Source organism: Balaenoptera physalus (assembly GCF_965194825.1).
Source record: "Balaenoptera physalus genome assembly, chromosome: 2".
Classification (NCBI taxonomy): Eukaryota; Metazoa; Chordata; class Mammalia; order Artiodactyla; family Balaenopteridae; genus Balaenoptera; species Balaenoptera physalus.
This window is the reverse complement of record NC_138883.1, coordinates 1,014,895-1,028,603: the sequence shown is the minus strand read 5'-3', so window position 1 is coordinate 1,028,603 and position 13,709 is coordinate 1,014,895. Positions and strand designations below refer to the sequence as shown.

The 13,709-nt window shown below is 60.6% G+C and overlaps 1 protein-coding gene across 1 annotated transcript; it reads right to left on the bottom strand.

Annotated features, from left to right (window-relative positions):
* Positions 1-1,074: 1,074 nt before the first annotated feature.
* GPR132 (G protein-coupled receptor 132) lies at positions 1,075-10,291 on the bottom strand. Its single transcript, XM_082450847.1, has 2 exons — positions 8,987-10,291; positions 1,075-3,143 (listed from the first exon to the last, which is right to left on the bottom strand). The coding sequence occupies exons 1-2, from the start codon at positions 8,991-8,993 to the stop codon at positions 2,122-2,124; spliced, it is 1,029 nt and encodes a 342-aa protein (XP_082306973.1). The 5' UTR covers positions 8,994-10,291; the 3' UTR covers positions 1,075-2,121.
* Positions 10,292-13,709: the final 3,418 nt, after the last annotated feature.

The following is a 13,709-nucleotide window of genomic DNA, read 5'->3' as shown; positions in this document are numbered from 1 at the left end:
CCTGCTCACAAGGCCCTGCGGCTCCCCTCGGTGGGAGCACGAGCTTTACCTCCGTGACTGAAATTGAGGCGTAAGGTGCCGAAACCCCAGGGCCAGTGACGCTGCCCGAGAGGCTAGGGTGCAAGGACGGTCCTGGGGGGCGGTTTGCCAGGTGAGGGGGCTGGAGGGAGAGCCCCAGGCTGGGATTTCGGATGCCAGGAACTTTTCCTAAAACTGCCGAGGAAGCGGCGTGAGGCTGCCAAGAAAGGGTATTAATGAAAAAGACAGAGAGACTGGCATCATTCTTCTTCTTGTACAGCAGGTTTTCGCAGCAACTGGGAGGCCAGAGCACAGCCGTGGGGTGCTTGCGCGGTAACCATGTCTTCCCACGTTTGTCACGGTCACCGCCAAGTGGACGGTGACAGGTGCGGAGCGACGAGGGGTGGGCGGTGGGTCCGGGGACCACTCCTCCCCTGGGAGCCTCAGAGCAGAATTCTCGCTCCTTCCTGCCATTCGTAGTGCATAGACTGGTGGCCCCCGGAAGGATCCGCCTCGACCTACTCCCCGGAATCTGGGGGCGGGGCCTTATTTGGAAATAGGCTTTGGCTAAGGATGCAGCGCTGAGCTCACCCTGGATTATCCAGGGGAGCCCTAAGTCCAAAGAGACAGAAGAGAGACAGAGAGGAGGGTGAACCTGGGGGGGGCGGCGCGGCAGCACCAGAGGCCGAGAGCGAGACATGGAACCGGCTCCCCTGAGAGCCGCCAGAAGGAGCCCTGCCCACGCCTTGATCTCCGACCTCCAGCCCCCAGAAGGCTGAGAGAATCCTGTTTGCTTTACGCCCCCCAGTTTGCAGTAATTAGTACAGCAGCCCCGGGAAGTCATACGTCAGATGTTGTTGAAACGTCCTGTGATCCCGGCCCTGAATACTCCAGACTGTTCTAGAAGCCGGCCCATCACCTGGAGAGCCCAGGCCCACGCCCCTCCCCCCAGGGCTTGGCCCTCCAAGAGGTCCCTAAGGGGAAACGTTTGCCTGAGAAGATAAAATGGCATTACCCCAGGTTAGGAAGTTGGCACCGACGTGTATTCTTGCGCTTTTATTTCTAAACGTATTTTCTGAATCACATATCCTCTCAGGCTCTCTCACAATGCAAAACATCGATCGCTGCCTTAGGGAAATGCGAACATAAGCGGTGGGTGTGGTCAGCCCCCAATGCCGCCCGCTGAGGTAGGTGTCACTGGCCCTGTCACGGATGGGGGAACGGAGGTAGCGCTGTGACCTGGCCTGGCCCTCGGCGGCTTCTCCCCGACAGCGGGGCTGGGAAGCCTCGGTGCGGAGGACTCACCGCCGTCCTCGGAGCCCGTTGGCGGCGTGTCACCCTGCCTGGGGTGCCCCCCGGCCCTCCCGGCTGATGGGCGTTGCTACCACGAGCACCTGGGGCTCCCTCCGGAGGCCACGTGAGTGCACCCCGCCCCCCGGCTCCCCTCAGGGTCTGCGGCACAGAAAGGCCCCAGCCAAGGCCCCGTGAGCAGTCACCGCAGGAAGGGGCACAGTTTGCACCGACGATCTGGGGCAGAAGAACAAAGGCCCCGCCACGTACTGTCACAGTCATCCAAGCAACGCTTGCAGAAAAGCACGGAAAATAAAGCCATCACGCGGAGGCTGACAGGCACCTACCGCACGCACGGCCTGTGCCGGCTGCCAGCAGCACCAAGCGGTCACACGGCCTCTGCCTGCGACCCTGCGGTGCGCTCACAGCCGAGAGCGCCAGCCAGAACAAGCCCTCCTGCCTGCCACGGGCTCTCCCTGCAGCTGGCAGACTCGCCCTTACCCTCGGCGTCCTGCCTCCTCCCTTGTGGGGCTTCCGCTCCCAGTGGAAAAGCCTGGGGGGCTGGGACCCCCAAGGGGCAGAAGCTCCAAGAACGAGAAATCTGTGGCGTGTCATCCAGAGGGGGCTGCGCAGCCGGCGCTGTGGACACAGGCGGGCAGGCTCCGTGCGGAGCCGAGCGATCGGCCCTGGACTCCCATGCTGGGTTCGGCAGGGCTCCTCAGGCGGGCCCTCCAGGGTGCATGGCGAGGCCCACGCGCCCGGCGGTGGCCCTGGTGGGCGGACAGGCTTGGGGAAGGCGTAGCCGTTTGTGGGCTATGTGGGCGATCGTGCTTCCTCTGAATCCTTCGAATACGTGAGCTTGGCGACGTCTGTCTTCATGGACCACTTTTTCCACCCCCTGTGGATTCTGGACACTTCTTGGCGTGAAACTTCCGTGGCCAGCACATATATGATGGGGTCAGCCACGCTGTTCACTGTGGCCAGGCTCAGGAACACCACGGAGACCGTGTACAGGTTGATTTCGAAGGCGCACACAGGGTCCGTGTCTCCTTTGTAGTAGGAAAAGGCTATGGCTTTGCCCAGGAGCACCAGGTGGTAGGGAGCGAAGCAGAACAGGAAGATGGTCACGACTGCGACGGCCAGGCGCTTCACCTTGGCCTTCTGGGCGGCACTCAAGCTGGTGCTCAGCTTGATGCTCCTGAAGATGCGCTGGTTGGTGAAGGCGATGACGGACAGAGGGACCGCGAAGCCCACGGCGAAGCGCGTGTAGTAGTACCCGGCGATCTCGCGGTCCATCGGCAGCGTCTCGAAGCAGGTTTCCTTCTCCTCCATCTGAAACACCGGGTAGTGGACGAGCCCCACGAGAACGAAGACAGACACGGAGACGAGGATGGCGGTCTTCCGGTGGCGGCGGCCTCGTGTCTCCAGCGCGTACACCACTGCCAGGAAGCGGTCGCAGGAGATGCAGCACAGGAAGAGGATGCTGACGTAGAGGTTGCAGAAAAAAACGTAGGCGGTCACCTTGCAGGCCCGCGGGCCCAGGGGCCAGCGGTGCCCGTTCTGGATGTAGACGACCCAGAGCGGCAGGGTGCTGATGTAGAGCAGCTCGCACAGCGCCAGGCAGAAGAGGTAGACGGCCAGCACGTGGCCCTGGCGCGCCTGCAGCAGCGTCAGCCAGGCGGTCAGGCAGTTGGCTGGCAGGCCCAGCGTGCACACGGTGCTGTACACAGTCACCAGGAACACCCTGCTGTCGTTGAAGGGCACTGTGCAGTTCTGGGGAGATACGCCAGTTGACAGGGCCCCTGGCAGAGGGCTGGTCACCGGCGTGGCGTTTCCTGTGGGGCAGAGACAGCGTGAGGGCGGGTGTCGCTGGGAACCCCCTGAATCAGATGTGATAGCGCAAGAAGGGGCAAGAAGGCTCTTGTCAGCTGCGGACTGGACGCGCCAGGGTTAAAGTTTTCCAGATGGTTTCCTAATGTGACCCTAAATCACCCATCCCCCAGCCGATGGCCTGGAGGACACAAGGTCGGAAATACCGCGTCCTGCATCCTGGTCACTAACCGAGTCATTTTCCAAAGTGTTGCTTGTGGGCTTGAAGAGAGTTTATTCTCTATTCGCCTTCTGTTATGAGTTGAATTGTGTGTCCCCAACCGCCAAAAAAAAGATATGTGGAGTCCTAACCCCCAGGACCTCAAAACGTGACTGGATTTGGAGATGGGATCTTTACAGAGGTGACCAAGTCAAAATGAGGTCTTTAGGGTGGGTCCTAATCCAGTATGACTGTGTCCTTATAAAAAGGGGACATTTAGGGACTCTCCTGGTGGCGCAGTGGTTGAGAATCTGCCTGCCAATGCAGGGGACACGGGTTCGAGCCCTGGTCTGGGAAGATCCCACATGCCGCGGAGCAGCTGGGCCCGTGAGCCACAACTACTGAGCCTGCGCGTCTGGAGCCTGTGCTCCGCAACAAGAGAGGCCGCGATAGTGAGAGGCCCGCGCACCGCGATGAAGAGTGGCCCCTGCTCGTCACAACTAGAGAAAGCCCTTGCACAGCAACGAAGACCCAACGCAGCCAAAAAATAAAGTAAAAAAATAAATCACCTGGTCTGTGGTCCTTTGTTACAGCAGCCGTAGCAAACAATACATCTTTTGGATTTATTGAGTTTAGTTTTTAGTCTATTTCCCCCTTTATTGGTTTGGAGATTATTAAGCCATTTTTAATCTTTTCGAGAGTACCCTGGATGTTTTAATGTGCATATTTAGTAGTGTCTAAAGTGAGAAAACCTTCACCTCCTGGTGGGCACAAACCCTGGGACACTGCTGCTCTAACGGCCCCACGTTTGGCTGACGTGCAATTCTGGTCCCAGTTATGGGAGTCGTGGGGGTTCTTTGCCTGTTTAACCCCGTAGGTCAGATGTTATTATTATTACTATTCCTGCCGTGGTTGTTGTTGTGACTTCACACTGTCCATCCCTGTTCACAGCTGCCCACATGTCGGCCAGTCTTCTGCCCGCTCCCTTTCCTTCATCTGCTGCATTTCCGAGGTCATTCCCTCCTTTCCCTGAAGACAGCCCTCGCAAGCCCTGTGGACGAGAGGCTGCCCCAGCTTTGGTTCATCTGAAATGCACTTTTACCCCGATTCTGGAGGACGGTTCCCCCAGAGGTCTGATTTAGCTCCGGCCCCGCTGCAGCCCGTCTTCTGGCTTCTGAAGCTGCGACGGCGGCCGCCTGCTGTCTGGTTGCCGTGCCCTCGGACCCCTGAATCTGAGACTCTGTACACCCCAGCTCTCCGGATGCCCCTCTGTTTGCTTCCTGGGGCTCTGGTCAGGCACGTGCTGGACCTCTCGCCCTGTCCCCACCTCACTCTGCACCCTCCCCCCCGCCCCCATCCTGCAGGACCGTCCTTCTGTCCAGGCAACCTACTGACATTGAACTTGAGTTTGTGAGCTCTTTGTATCTGTGTCTAATTGGCGGGTTTTTTTTTACTCATTCACTGCGTTAAAATTCAGGGATCGTGTCTTTCATTTCTAGACACTCCATCTGGCTCCCTTTCGAGTCTCTTGTTCTCTGCTCATGTTTTTCCTTCCGTCTCTGATCTCCTTACATTCACCCAACGTACTGATGTCACTGTGCGTGACCCTCCCAGCACCTGCAGTCTTGGAGGCAGGACCCCCGCCACGGCACAGCGCCTGCACACCCTCCCACGGGCCGGCTCCCTCGCACGTCTTGTGGTGGTTGTGAGCTCACGCCTGATGGGGCGTTATCCGTGGGCGTTTCCTGAGTGGGAGGGGCTGTCCTGCCAGGGGTTGTGGGCTGGCTGGAGCCGGCCGCCTGGGACCTCTGCCCCAGCTCGGGTGGCCAGAGGGCAGGAGTGCTTGGATTTACTCCAGGGCTGGTTTCCATCCAGGCCTCATAGCGGGGTTGAACTTTGGGGTCCCTGTGCAGGTGTCCCAATTCAGAGCCCACGCCCTCCCCACGTGGGAGCCAGGGCTCACCTGCTGTGCCCTCAAGAAACAAACGATAAGGAATCCGTCCATAAGTATGAAATGAGCCCTGAAACCTTAGGCCTGTCAGCGTCCCTCTGTTGATCCTAGGCGTCAGTTACACGGGACAGTCGCCACCGTCAGCCATCATATGAAGCCCAGCTCAGAGGGACCTCGGCATCACACAACCCAGGGCTCCCCACAGCCCACGGCCCGCTGCCCGCTCCGGACTTTCCTCCACCCCCGTGGGCTCAGCCAAGCTTTCACGACGCTCTTCAGATGTGTCAGCTGGGCTTTGCGGGGTTCGCACTGGGACCGTGCAGAGCCGGGCTGCTGGGCCACAGCGTGGGAAGTGGAAGCTCACCAGGGCTTTGGGGTCCCTGCTGGGACGGGGGGCTGGGAAGAACCACAGACTGGCACTGGGGGCTCCTCCAAGCTCCAGTGCCTGCTTGTCACGGAGGACCCAGGAGGAAGGCGGGACCTGGATGCGCACCTGCCCCCCCTCAAGCCCCGCCTGGGATGCCAGTTACCACCCCGCTCAACGGGGGGGAAGCCAGTGCGGAGGGGTGCTCCAGGCCCCAGGCACCTGCGAGGCGGTCCCCTCACCTGCCTCCCCACCAGGTGTTTCCGAGGGGGCAAGGAATGAGTCACAGGACAGAGGGCCCTGCTGTAGGGGTGAGCCCCCTGCCCCCGTCTAAGGAGCCACGGACACTGCGGTGACTCACACCGGGGGCTCCCCAGGCTGAGGGACCCCACACGACGTGGGGAAGGAAGCCAGCGTGTCCCAGGCGCCCTCCCTCTCCCGCCCAGCCTGCCTCTCCTGGGTCCCTCTCGTGGCGGTGACCCCAGCACCCACTGCCTGACCTGTGCCTGGAGCCTCCTGGACCCTCTCCCTCCTGACCCGCCCCTGGGACCTGCCATGCGACAGGAACATCTGGGTGGCCGTGGGGGGACACGCACCTCCCAGAGCCTGTGCCCTGGCCTCGGGAGATGCTGTCCCGTTTAGGCCCTGTGCATCTCCGACAGCAGGCTGTGGACGGAGCAGCCCCTCGAGGTCAGCGGGAGCCGCAGGCGGCGCCCGGACGCAGGTGGGGCTTCACGCTGCCGCTCGGCTGCAGCAGCCTCTGGCGGTGATGGCCCCGTGATCCGGCCAGGGGAGTGGCCAGCAGGCTGGACAGGCCTGGGGTGGCCTCAGTGACAGCGGAGAACGTGGCCCTTGCTTCTGCAGCCCAGTGACCCCTGAGGCCTGGAAGCTCTTTAGGTGCTTAGGTTGAAGACCCCTGGACCTTTCCACATGCACATCCAACAGCCAAGGAAACCTCAGTGCATCCCAACGCTGACATGGCCGTGGGGTCGCGGGCAGCCGTCCGGGATCCCTCGGGCTTCGAGGGCCCTCCCGAGGGACTCAGCCCCAGTGCCCGTGCATGGTTTTCAGCACCCCCCGCCCCCCGCAGGGCGACCTGATGCAGAAATTAGCGGCAGGACACTGAAGGCGGGCAGAGAGCAGTGCTTGTTCTTCAGCTGAAGGCTCGCTGTGAAGGTCCCCAGGGTGATGGAGCTCTCGGCCCCCCAGTGTGCTCCCGACACCCTTTTGTGCCACTCGTTTTTCCCAATTTTTAAAATTCTGGTAAAATATACATAAGATAAAAGCGACCAACTTAACCATTTTAAGTGTCCACTTTTGTGGCATTAAGTACATTCACATTGTTGTGCAACCGTCACCATATCCATTTCCAGAATTTTTCATCTTGCAAAACTGAAAGTCTGTCCCCATTAAACACTCACTGCCCACCCCTCCCCCAGCCCTTCCTGTGAGTGGATCGTAAAGAGTGTGTCCTTCTGTGACTGGCCTATTTCGCCTTGCGTCATATCCTCAGGGTCCACGTGTCAGAGCACCTTTCCTCTTCAGCACAGAGTAACAGCCCACTGTGTGGACGGACCACATTAGGGCTTTCCACTCATCTGTCTATGGACACTTGGGCTACTTCCACATCTTGGCTATTGTGAGTAGTGCTGCCATGAACATGGGTGTGCAAGTACCTCTTCCACACCTGTGTTCACTTCTTATTTATTTATTTATTTATTTTTGGCTGCGTTGGGTCTTAGTTGCCACACGCGGGCTCTTTGTTGTGGCGCGTGGGCTTAGTTGCCCTGTGGCGCGTGGGACCTTAGTTCCCTGACCAGGGATCGAACCCGAGTCGCCTGCATTGGAAGGCAGATTCTTAACCACTGGACTGCCAGGGAAGACCCAAGTTCACTTCTTTTTTGTGGATTGCTGGATCGTATGGCGATTCTCTTTTTTAGCTTTTTGAGGAGCCGCCATACTGTTTTCCCCAGCAGCTGCTCCATTTTCCGTTCCCACCGACAGCGCACGGGGGTTCCCATTTCTCCACATCCTCGCTAGCCCTTGGTATTTTGGTTTTGACAGTGGCCATCCCGATGGGAGCGAGGCGGTGCCTTCTCTGGGCCCCCACCCATGGCCCTAACCTCCGGGACGTGGGCTTCATTCCACGTGCAGACGGAGGGCGTCTGGGAGTCATCAGACCCGGCTGTCAGCTCTCCACACGAGAGTCGGGCTGCACCAAGCGGAGGGGCCGACGGTGCGCAGGGGAGCACCGGGCCGCGGAGGGCGGTTCTCAGGTGGGAGAAAGGTGACACCTGTCTGCCCAGGCTGGCCCTGCTTGGACAGCTCGTCCCTCCCAGCCATGCGAGTCCTCCAAGGCGCCAGCCCAACGCCCTGGACCCCAGCACTGCCCTGGCTCCATCCCAGCACCGACCCTGTCTTGCCACACTCTGGGGGGCAGAGCGCAGGGAACCCAAAACCCAAGTGGAGGCCCAGGTGAGGCCTGTGGGCCCCTCGCTGCTCCCAGCCACCCCCACCAGCACTGCCCACCCCCCCCCAGGGTGCCGACTGGACTCAGTATAGCTGGTGCAGCCACATGCCACCTGCTGGGGCCACAAGGCTGGCACGTGGCCTCCCGTCTTCACCTGCCCACGCCCAGTCCCCTCCCCCAAGCCGTCTGGTGACCAGCACCCGGCACACAGGTGAGAGCCTGCCCCTCCCACCACGGGGCACTCAGAGGACCCTGACTGCTTGGGAAAGGAGTCTCCCGGGCTGGGGGCACACGAGCCCCCAGGAGGGGAAGGAGGCGCTGTGGGGCATCTGTGGCTCGGCACGGGGTCTCTCCCAAGAAGTGGGCAGGATACGAGGCCCAGGTGGACCCCAGAGCCTCCACTTCTCCTTCAGTCCTGTTCTTGGTTCTTTTCTAGCACTTCAAGAGAATTAAGAAGTGGGTGCTTCCTGATGTCTTGATGGAAAGCCTCTGGCTTCATTGTTTCTGAGTTAGTTTTTATTTCCAGAAGTCTACTTTTTTTTTTTTTTTTTTTTTTTAATTTATTTGGCTGCCTCAGGTCTTAGTTGCGGCATGCGGGATCTTTTTAGTGGCGGCATGCGAACTCTTAGTTGCAGCATGTGGGATCTAGCTCCCTGACTAGGGATCGAACCCGGGTCCCCTGCATTGGGAGCGCAGAGTCTCAGCCACTGCGCCACCAGGAAAGTCCCTCGAGAAGTCTACTTTTGCATGCTAATTTTTGAAGTAATTTTCCCTGTTACGAGACAAAGTACATTGGTAGAAAAATTCTCACGGGCTCCCTCCTAAATGTTCCAAGTCAAAGGAGGCATGGCGTGGGGCTCTCACCTGTCATGTCTGCCAGCTCTGGGCTCGCGATAGGGCTGCGGTGCAGGTCATACGACACTCCTGTTGAGACGGTTCCCCCGAGTTTCACGTGACCTGGAGAAAGGGTGGGTTGAAATTGCTTTAGGGAAATCAGATTAAATCACAAATTAAGTTATTTGACAAATGGTTGGTGAGCATTTGTTAAGTGCCAAGTCTTGTATTCATCCTGTGGGATACAATAGCCGAGGCTTAATATACAAAGGACTCCCACAAATCAACAGAAATAAGTGTCAAAGCCGATCATTCACAGAAGAAGTAAAAGTACCTCCTACAAATTGGAAAACGCTCAACTTCACTTAGATGGTCAAAGAAATGAGAACGTAAACAACCAAACAGTGGTCTTTTTCTTGCCTATCAGGTTGGCAAAAATAAAGAACTTTAATTCTTAGTGTTGGCAAGAGAGTGAGGCAGTGGGATCCTTCACTGTGTTGGGAGCATACATGGGCACAGATGTTTCCTGGCAGAGTTTGGTAACATGCCTCAAAAACCTTCAACGTGGGCTTCCCTGGTGGTGCAGTGGTTAAGAATCCGGCTGCCAATGCTGGGGACACGGGTTCGAGCCCTGGTCCGGGAAGATCCCACATGCCGGGGAGCAACTGAGCCCGTGCACCACAACTACTGAGCCTGCGCTCTAGAGCCCGCGAGTCACAACTACTGAGCCCACGTGCCACAACTACTGAAGCCTGCATGCCTAGAGCCCATGCTCAGAAACAAGAGAAGCCACTGCAATGAGCAGCCCGTGCACCACAAGGAAGAGTAGCTCCCGCTCGCCGCAACTAGCGAAAACCCGTGCTCAGCGACAAAGACCCAACACAGCAAAAAATAAAATTAATTAATTAATTAATTATTTTAAAGTCTTCAATGTGCTTCACTTTTTTTTTTTAAATAAATTTATTTATTTTGGGGCCACCAGGGAAGCCCTGTGCTTCATTTTTGAGCAGATAAAATCCTTTCTAGGAATTTTTCCTGGTGAAAGAATTACCTGAGATGCAAAGTGCATGGACATTGCTCCTGTGAAAGGGACCGGGAGGGACCCCTGGGAGACCACCCACGACAGAGGTGGACAGGCTCGGGGGTGCTGGCAGATGGGGCAGAATCCTGGCTCCCCACCCCCCCTCCCCCCGTCTCTCTGCTTCCTTCCTGAACCAGAGGTGCCCCTAACGTAAGCTCCATCCTGTCAGCCAGAGAGGGTCTGGGGGAGGCGGGCTCTCTAAACCCTTCCTCAGCCAGCCTGGAGCCAGGCCCAGACCCCACCCACAGCCCCTGTCAGGCGGAGCCCCCAGCCCCGTGGGGCGTCGGCCGGTGCAGGCCCCGCCCCCCAACACTGGGCGGGCCGGCTGTGCTGACAACAGGTGAACCACCGGGAAATAACAGGAAGCCGAGGTGTTTACCTGAAACTGCAGGGAGTTCATCGACTGAGAATTTGTAAGCAAGACCTTGAAAATACAAAGGTAAGGCGCTGAGGCAACAAAGAATCAAGAAACGCATTGACCTTTCGAAACTGACGTCCTGACGGACTGGTGGGCATGGGCCTGGAGGGTCAATGGGCCTCCCCCGTCCATCCCTGCACCTCCTTGCTCAGTCAGCCCCCTGCAAGTGAGGAAGTGAGGCAGGGCGCCACCCAGGGGTGCTCTGGCCGAGGTCTACGCCCGGCCCTGAGACCCGCACGCAGAGCGGGCGTCCTGCCCTCTGAGGAGATGGCCCAAGGTGCCCAGGGCAGCCACCAGCGGGCTCAGCGTGGCACGTGGGGCTGTGGCCCGCTCAGCTCGGGGGTGAGGGAGGGCTGAGCCTGAGGAGGGGCGGTCCAGGAGGGCCTCCAACTGTGAGGGGGGCCCTGAGCTGCAGGGGGGCCAGCCCACCTGGGAGCTGTCCGGACGCCCCTGAGCCCTGTGAGCCCGGGAGGGACACAACAAGCCTCACCCTGGGCCCGATTCCTTTGTCAGAACGGAGATTCTGGAAAACCGGGAGGTGGTCCCTTCCCCCAAGGGCTGCACCGCCCGGCTCTTCCCTGATGCAGATGGCAGCAGAAAGGGGACCACTGTCTCTAGAAGTCACTTCTGCAAAAGCCAGAGGAAGCGGCCCAACTGACACTGTGCGGTCCTGGGGCCCCTGCTCGGTCCCCCCGCGCTGTGCAGCCTGTGCAGAGCAGAGCACTGATTCCAGATCCGGGGCCGCGTCCCCGACTGTCGGGCGCCCACAGTCTGCCTGCGCTGGCGGGGTGCGGGGGGAACACTGAGAGGACCGGGGGCCACAGGAGGCCCAGGCCGGAGCAGCCAGGCACTGGGACCGCCCCACGCCCCGGGGTGCGGTCCCGCCCTGCCCATGCCCACAGGCCCGGGCACCTGCCCCCGTGCCCACCCCCGGCCTTTTGCCCAGCAGAGCTCAGCCTAGCCTTGGGCTTCATCCTGGCCTTTCCCTGCCCAATGCACACATGGCTTCAGGTCTCCGCCCCGGCCTCCTCCCCGGGTGGCCGTGGACTGTCCCCTCCTGGTGTCCCCACCCCGCCAGCCCCAGAGTGCCCGTGGCCCCTCCCCACTGGCAGCTGGGGCTCTTGTCGGCCAGGAGCCGGTAGGCCTGGGTGCCCCCTTGTCCTCTCCCGGGGTCGGGGGTCGGGTGCCAAGACGGATGCATCTTCCACGCCAGCAGCCTCACCGCCCTTCCTGCCCAGCATGCCAACCTGGTGGGCTCAGGGCCTCCGTCCCTGCTCTGCGCTCCAGGGGGGCTGTGACAGCCACAGGCCATGGGGTGGGTGGCCCAGGTCAGCCCGAAGCCCCTACGCACCCACCTCTGGGCTTGAGCGGCCCCTGCCTCCCGCCCCCACCCCCTCTGGCCCTGGGCACCACCCTGGTGCCTGCACATCCCCAAAGGGCCCACGGAAGCCCCACAGGAAGCACTGCGTCCGGATGGACGCTCACATGACACAGTAAAGAGTGACCTGGCCCCCAGCGCTGGCCCCCGGCGCCCTACGCCCTGCGTGTGCAGTGGGTTCCTCCCGTCATTTAAGATACACTTTCAGACGTTTCACTCTGGAGCTTTTCAAACAAACGCAGAAGCACAGAGGACGAGCCCAGGTGCAGCAGGCGCACTGCCCTCCCCCCCCGGTGCCCCACCGCGCGCCGCAGGACCTGGTCCCCAGCTACGGAGCGTCGCGGTGGGTCTGCTAGGACGTCTTCACCCTTTCACTACGGCTGGAACTTCCCGGTTATTTCCAGCCTCTCACTCCCGCCTCCTCACACTCAGAGCTTTGACTTTACTTCTGTCCCTGTGCGTAGGTTACACTTTGGGGAGGGAGCTCCTGACTTACCAGCCCCTGCAGCCCCCGAGCGCCTTGCTCTCAGGCAGCTGAACCGAGGCCCCCATCTCACCAGCACAGCGGGAGTCCATCTCCATTTCTCCCATTTAGATAGATTTTTTTATAGTGTGCCTTCTAAAACGCACCTCCCTTTCTTTGATGGCTAGGGAGGTGAACACCCGCACCTTGTCCCACCGTCGCCAGAGGCACTTCCGTCCTCTCCCTTCCGCCTGGAGGAACGCCTAAAACATCACCTTGTCGCCGTCCAGGCAGAGACGCCAGGAAGGACCCCTTCCTCAGCGCCCAGCCCCTGCCCACCGTTCTCGGCAGACACCTACGGGACCCCCCCCACCCAGCGCCTGGCGCTGGACACCGTCCCAAGAAGCCTGCGAGCTGCCCGGCCTCAGGACCGGGCTGGCTGCCCACCCCAGCAGAGACCCCCTGGCCTTCCGTCCCTCCTCTCGCCCACGTGCCTCTGGCCCCACCAGCCCCTGGAGGCCAGGGTGGCCGCGTGTTATACCCACCCCGCCAGCCTCCCCACCACCTCCGAGAACCAGCGACAAGCACACAGCCCCTGGGAAGTCCCCGAGTGCCTGGGCACGGGGCAGGGAGAGCTTCCCGGGCGGATAAGCCCCCGGCTCCCGTCTCCGAGCCGGCCCAGCCCTGCGGCCGGGGGGCGGGGGACTCTGCAGAGGGGCATCTCAGCAGCTCGGAAGGGGCAGCAGAGGGACTGTCCCTCCCCCCAGTCCCCCGCCCTCCCACCGCATTTGTGGTGCCCTGGGGTCTCTCTCGGTGAAGGAGCCCAGGTTAAGACCCTCCACCAAGCCCCCACCTTTATGCCAACGGATCACTCTGCTTTCAGACCCGCACCCCGACTGCTCCCCGCACAGGGCCCGGGACTTACTCAGGGCCCAGCGGGCGCCAGCCTCGCGCTCCCTCCCTGCAGGAGCAGTTCAGAGCTTTCAGGAAGTAGCAGGAGTGCCTCTAAAACTCCCCAAACCACAAACCGAGCCGAGACCTGGGGTTGGCCAGCCCGGCAGGGCGTCTTCTCAGTGGTGGTGAGACTGTAGCCTCATCTCTTTCCTGAAAGCGGCCTCAGTGCCCCTTCTCCTCGTGGTTCTGGCAACACGCAGGCCTGCCTTCCCTCGGGACCTTCCCAGGCGGCTCGGGCCGAACGTGGGGCCCGCTCGCGTGCGCTGCTGGTGCCTAGTGTTCCCAGACAGCTGCGGCTGGACACCCAGGGGCAGGGACCCCCGGGGAGACGGACCCCAGCTCCTCAGGCTCAGGCCTGGCATGGCCCCTCACAGGCTGGCGAGCACAGAGCAGGGCCGCCTGCAAGAGGCCTTGCCTTCCCAGGGACACCCGTGGGGCACTGGGAACAGAGATGCTGCC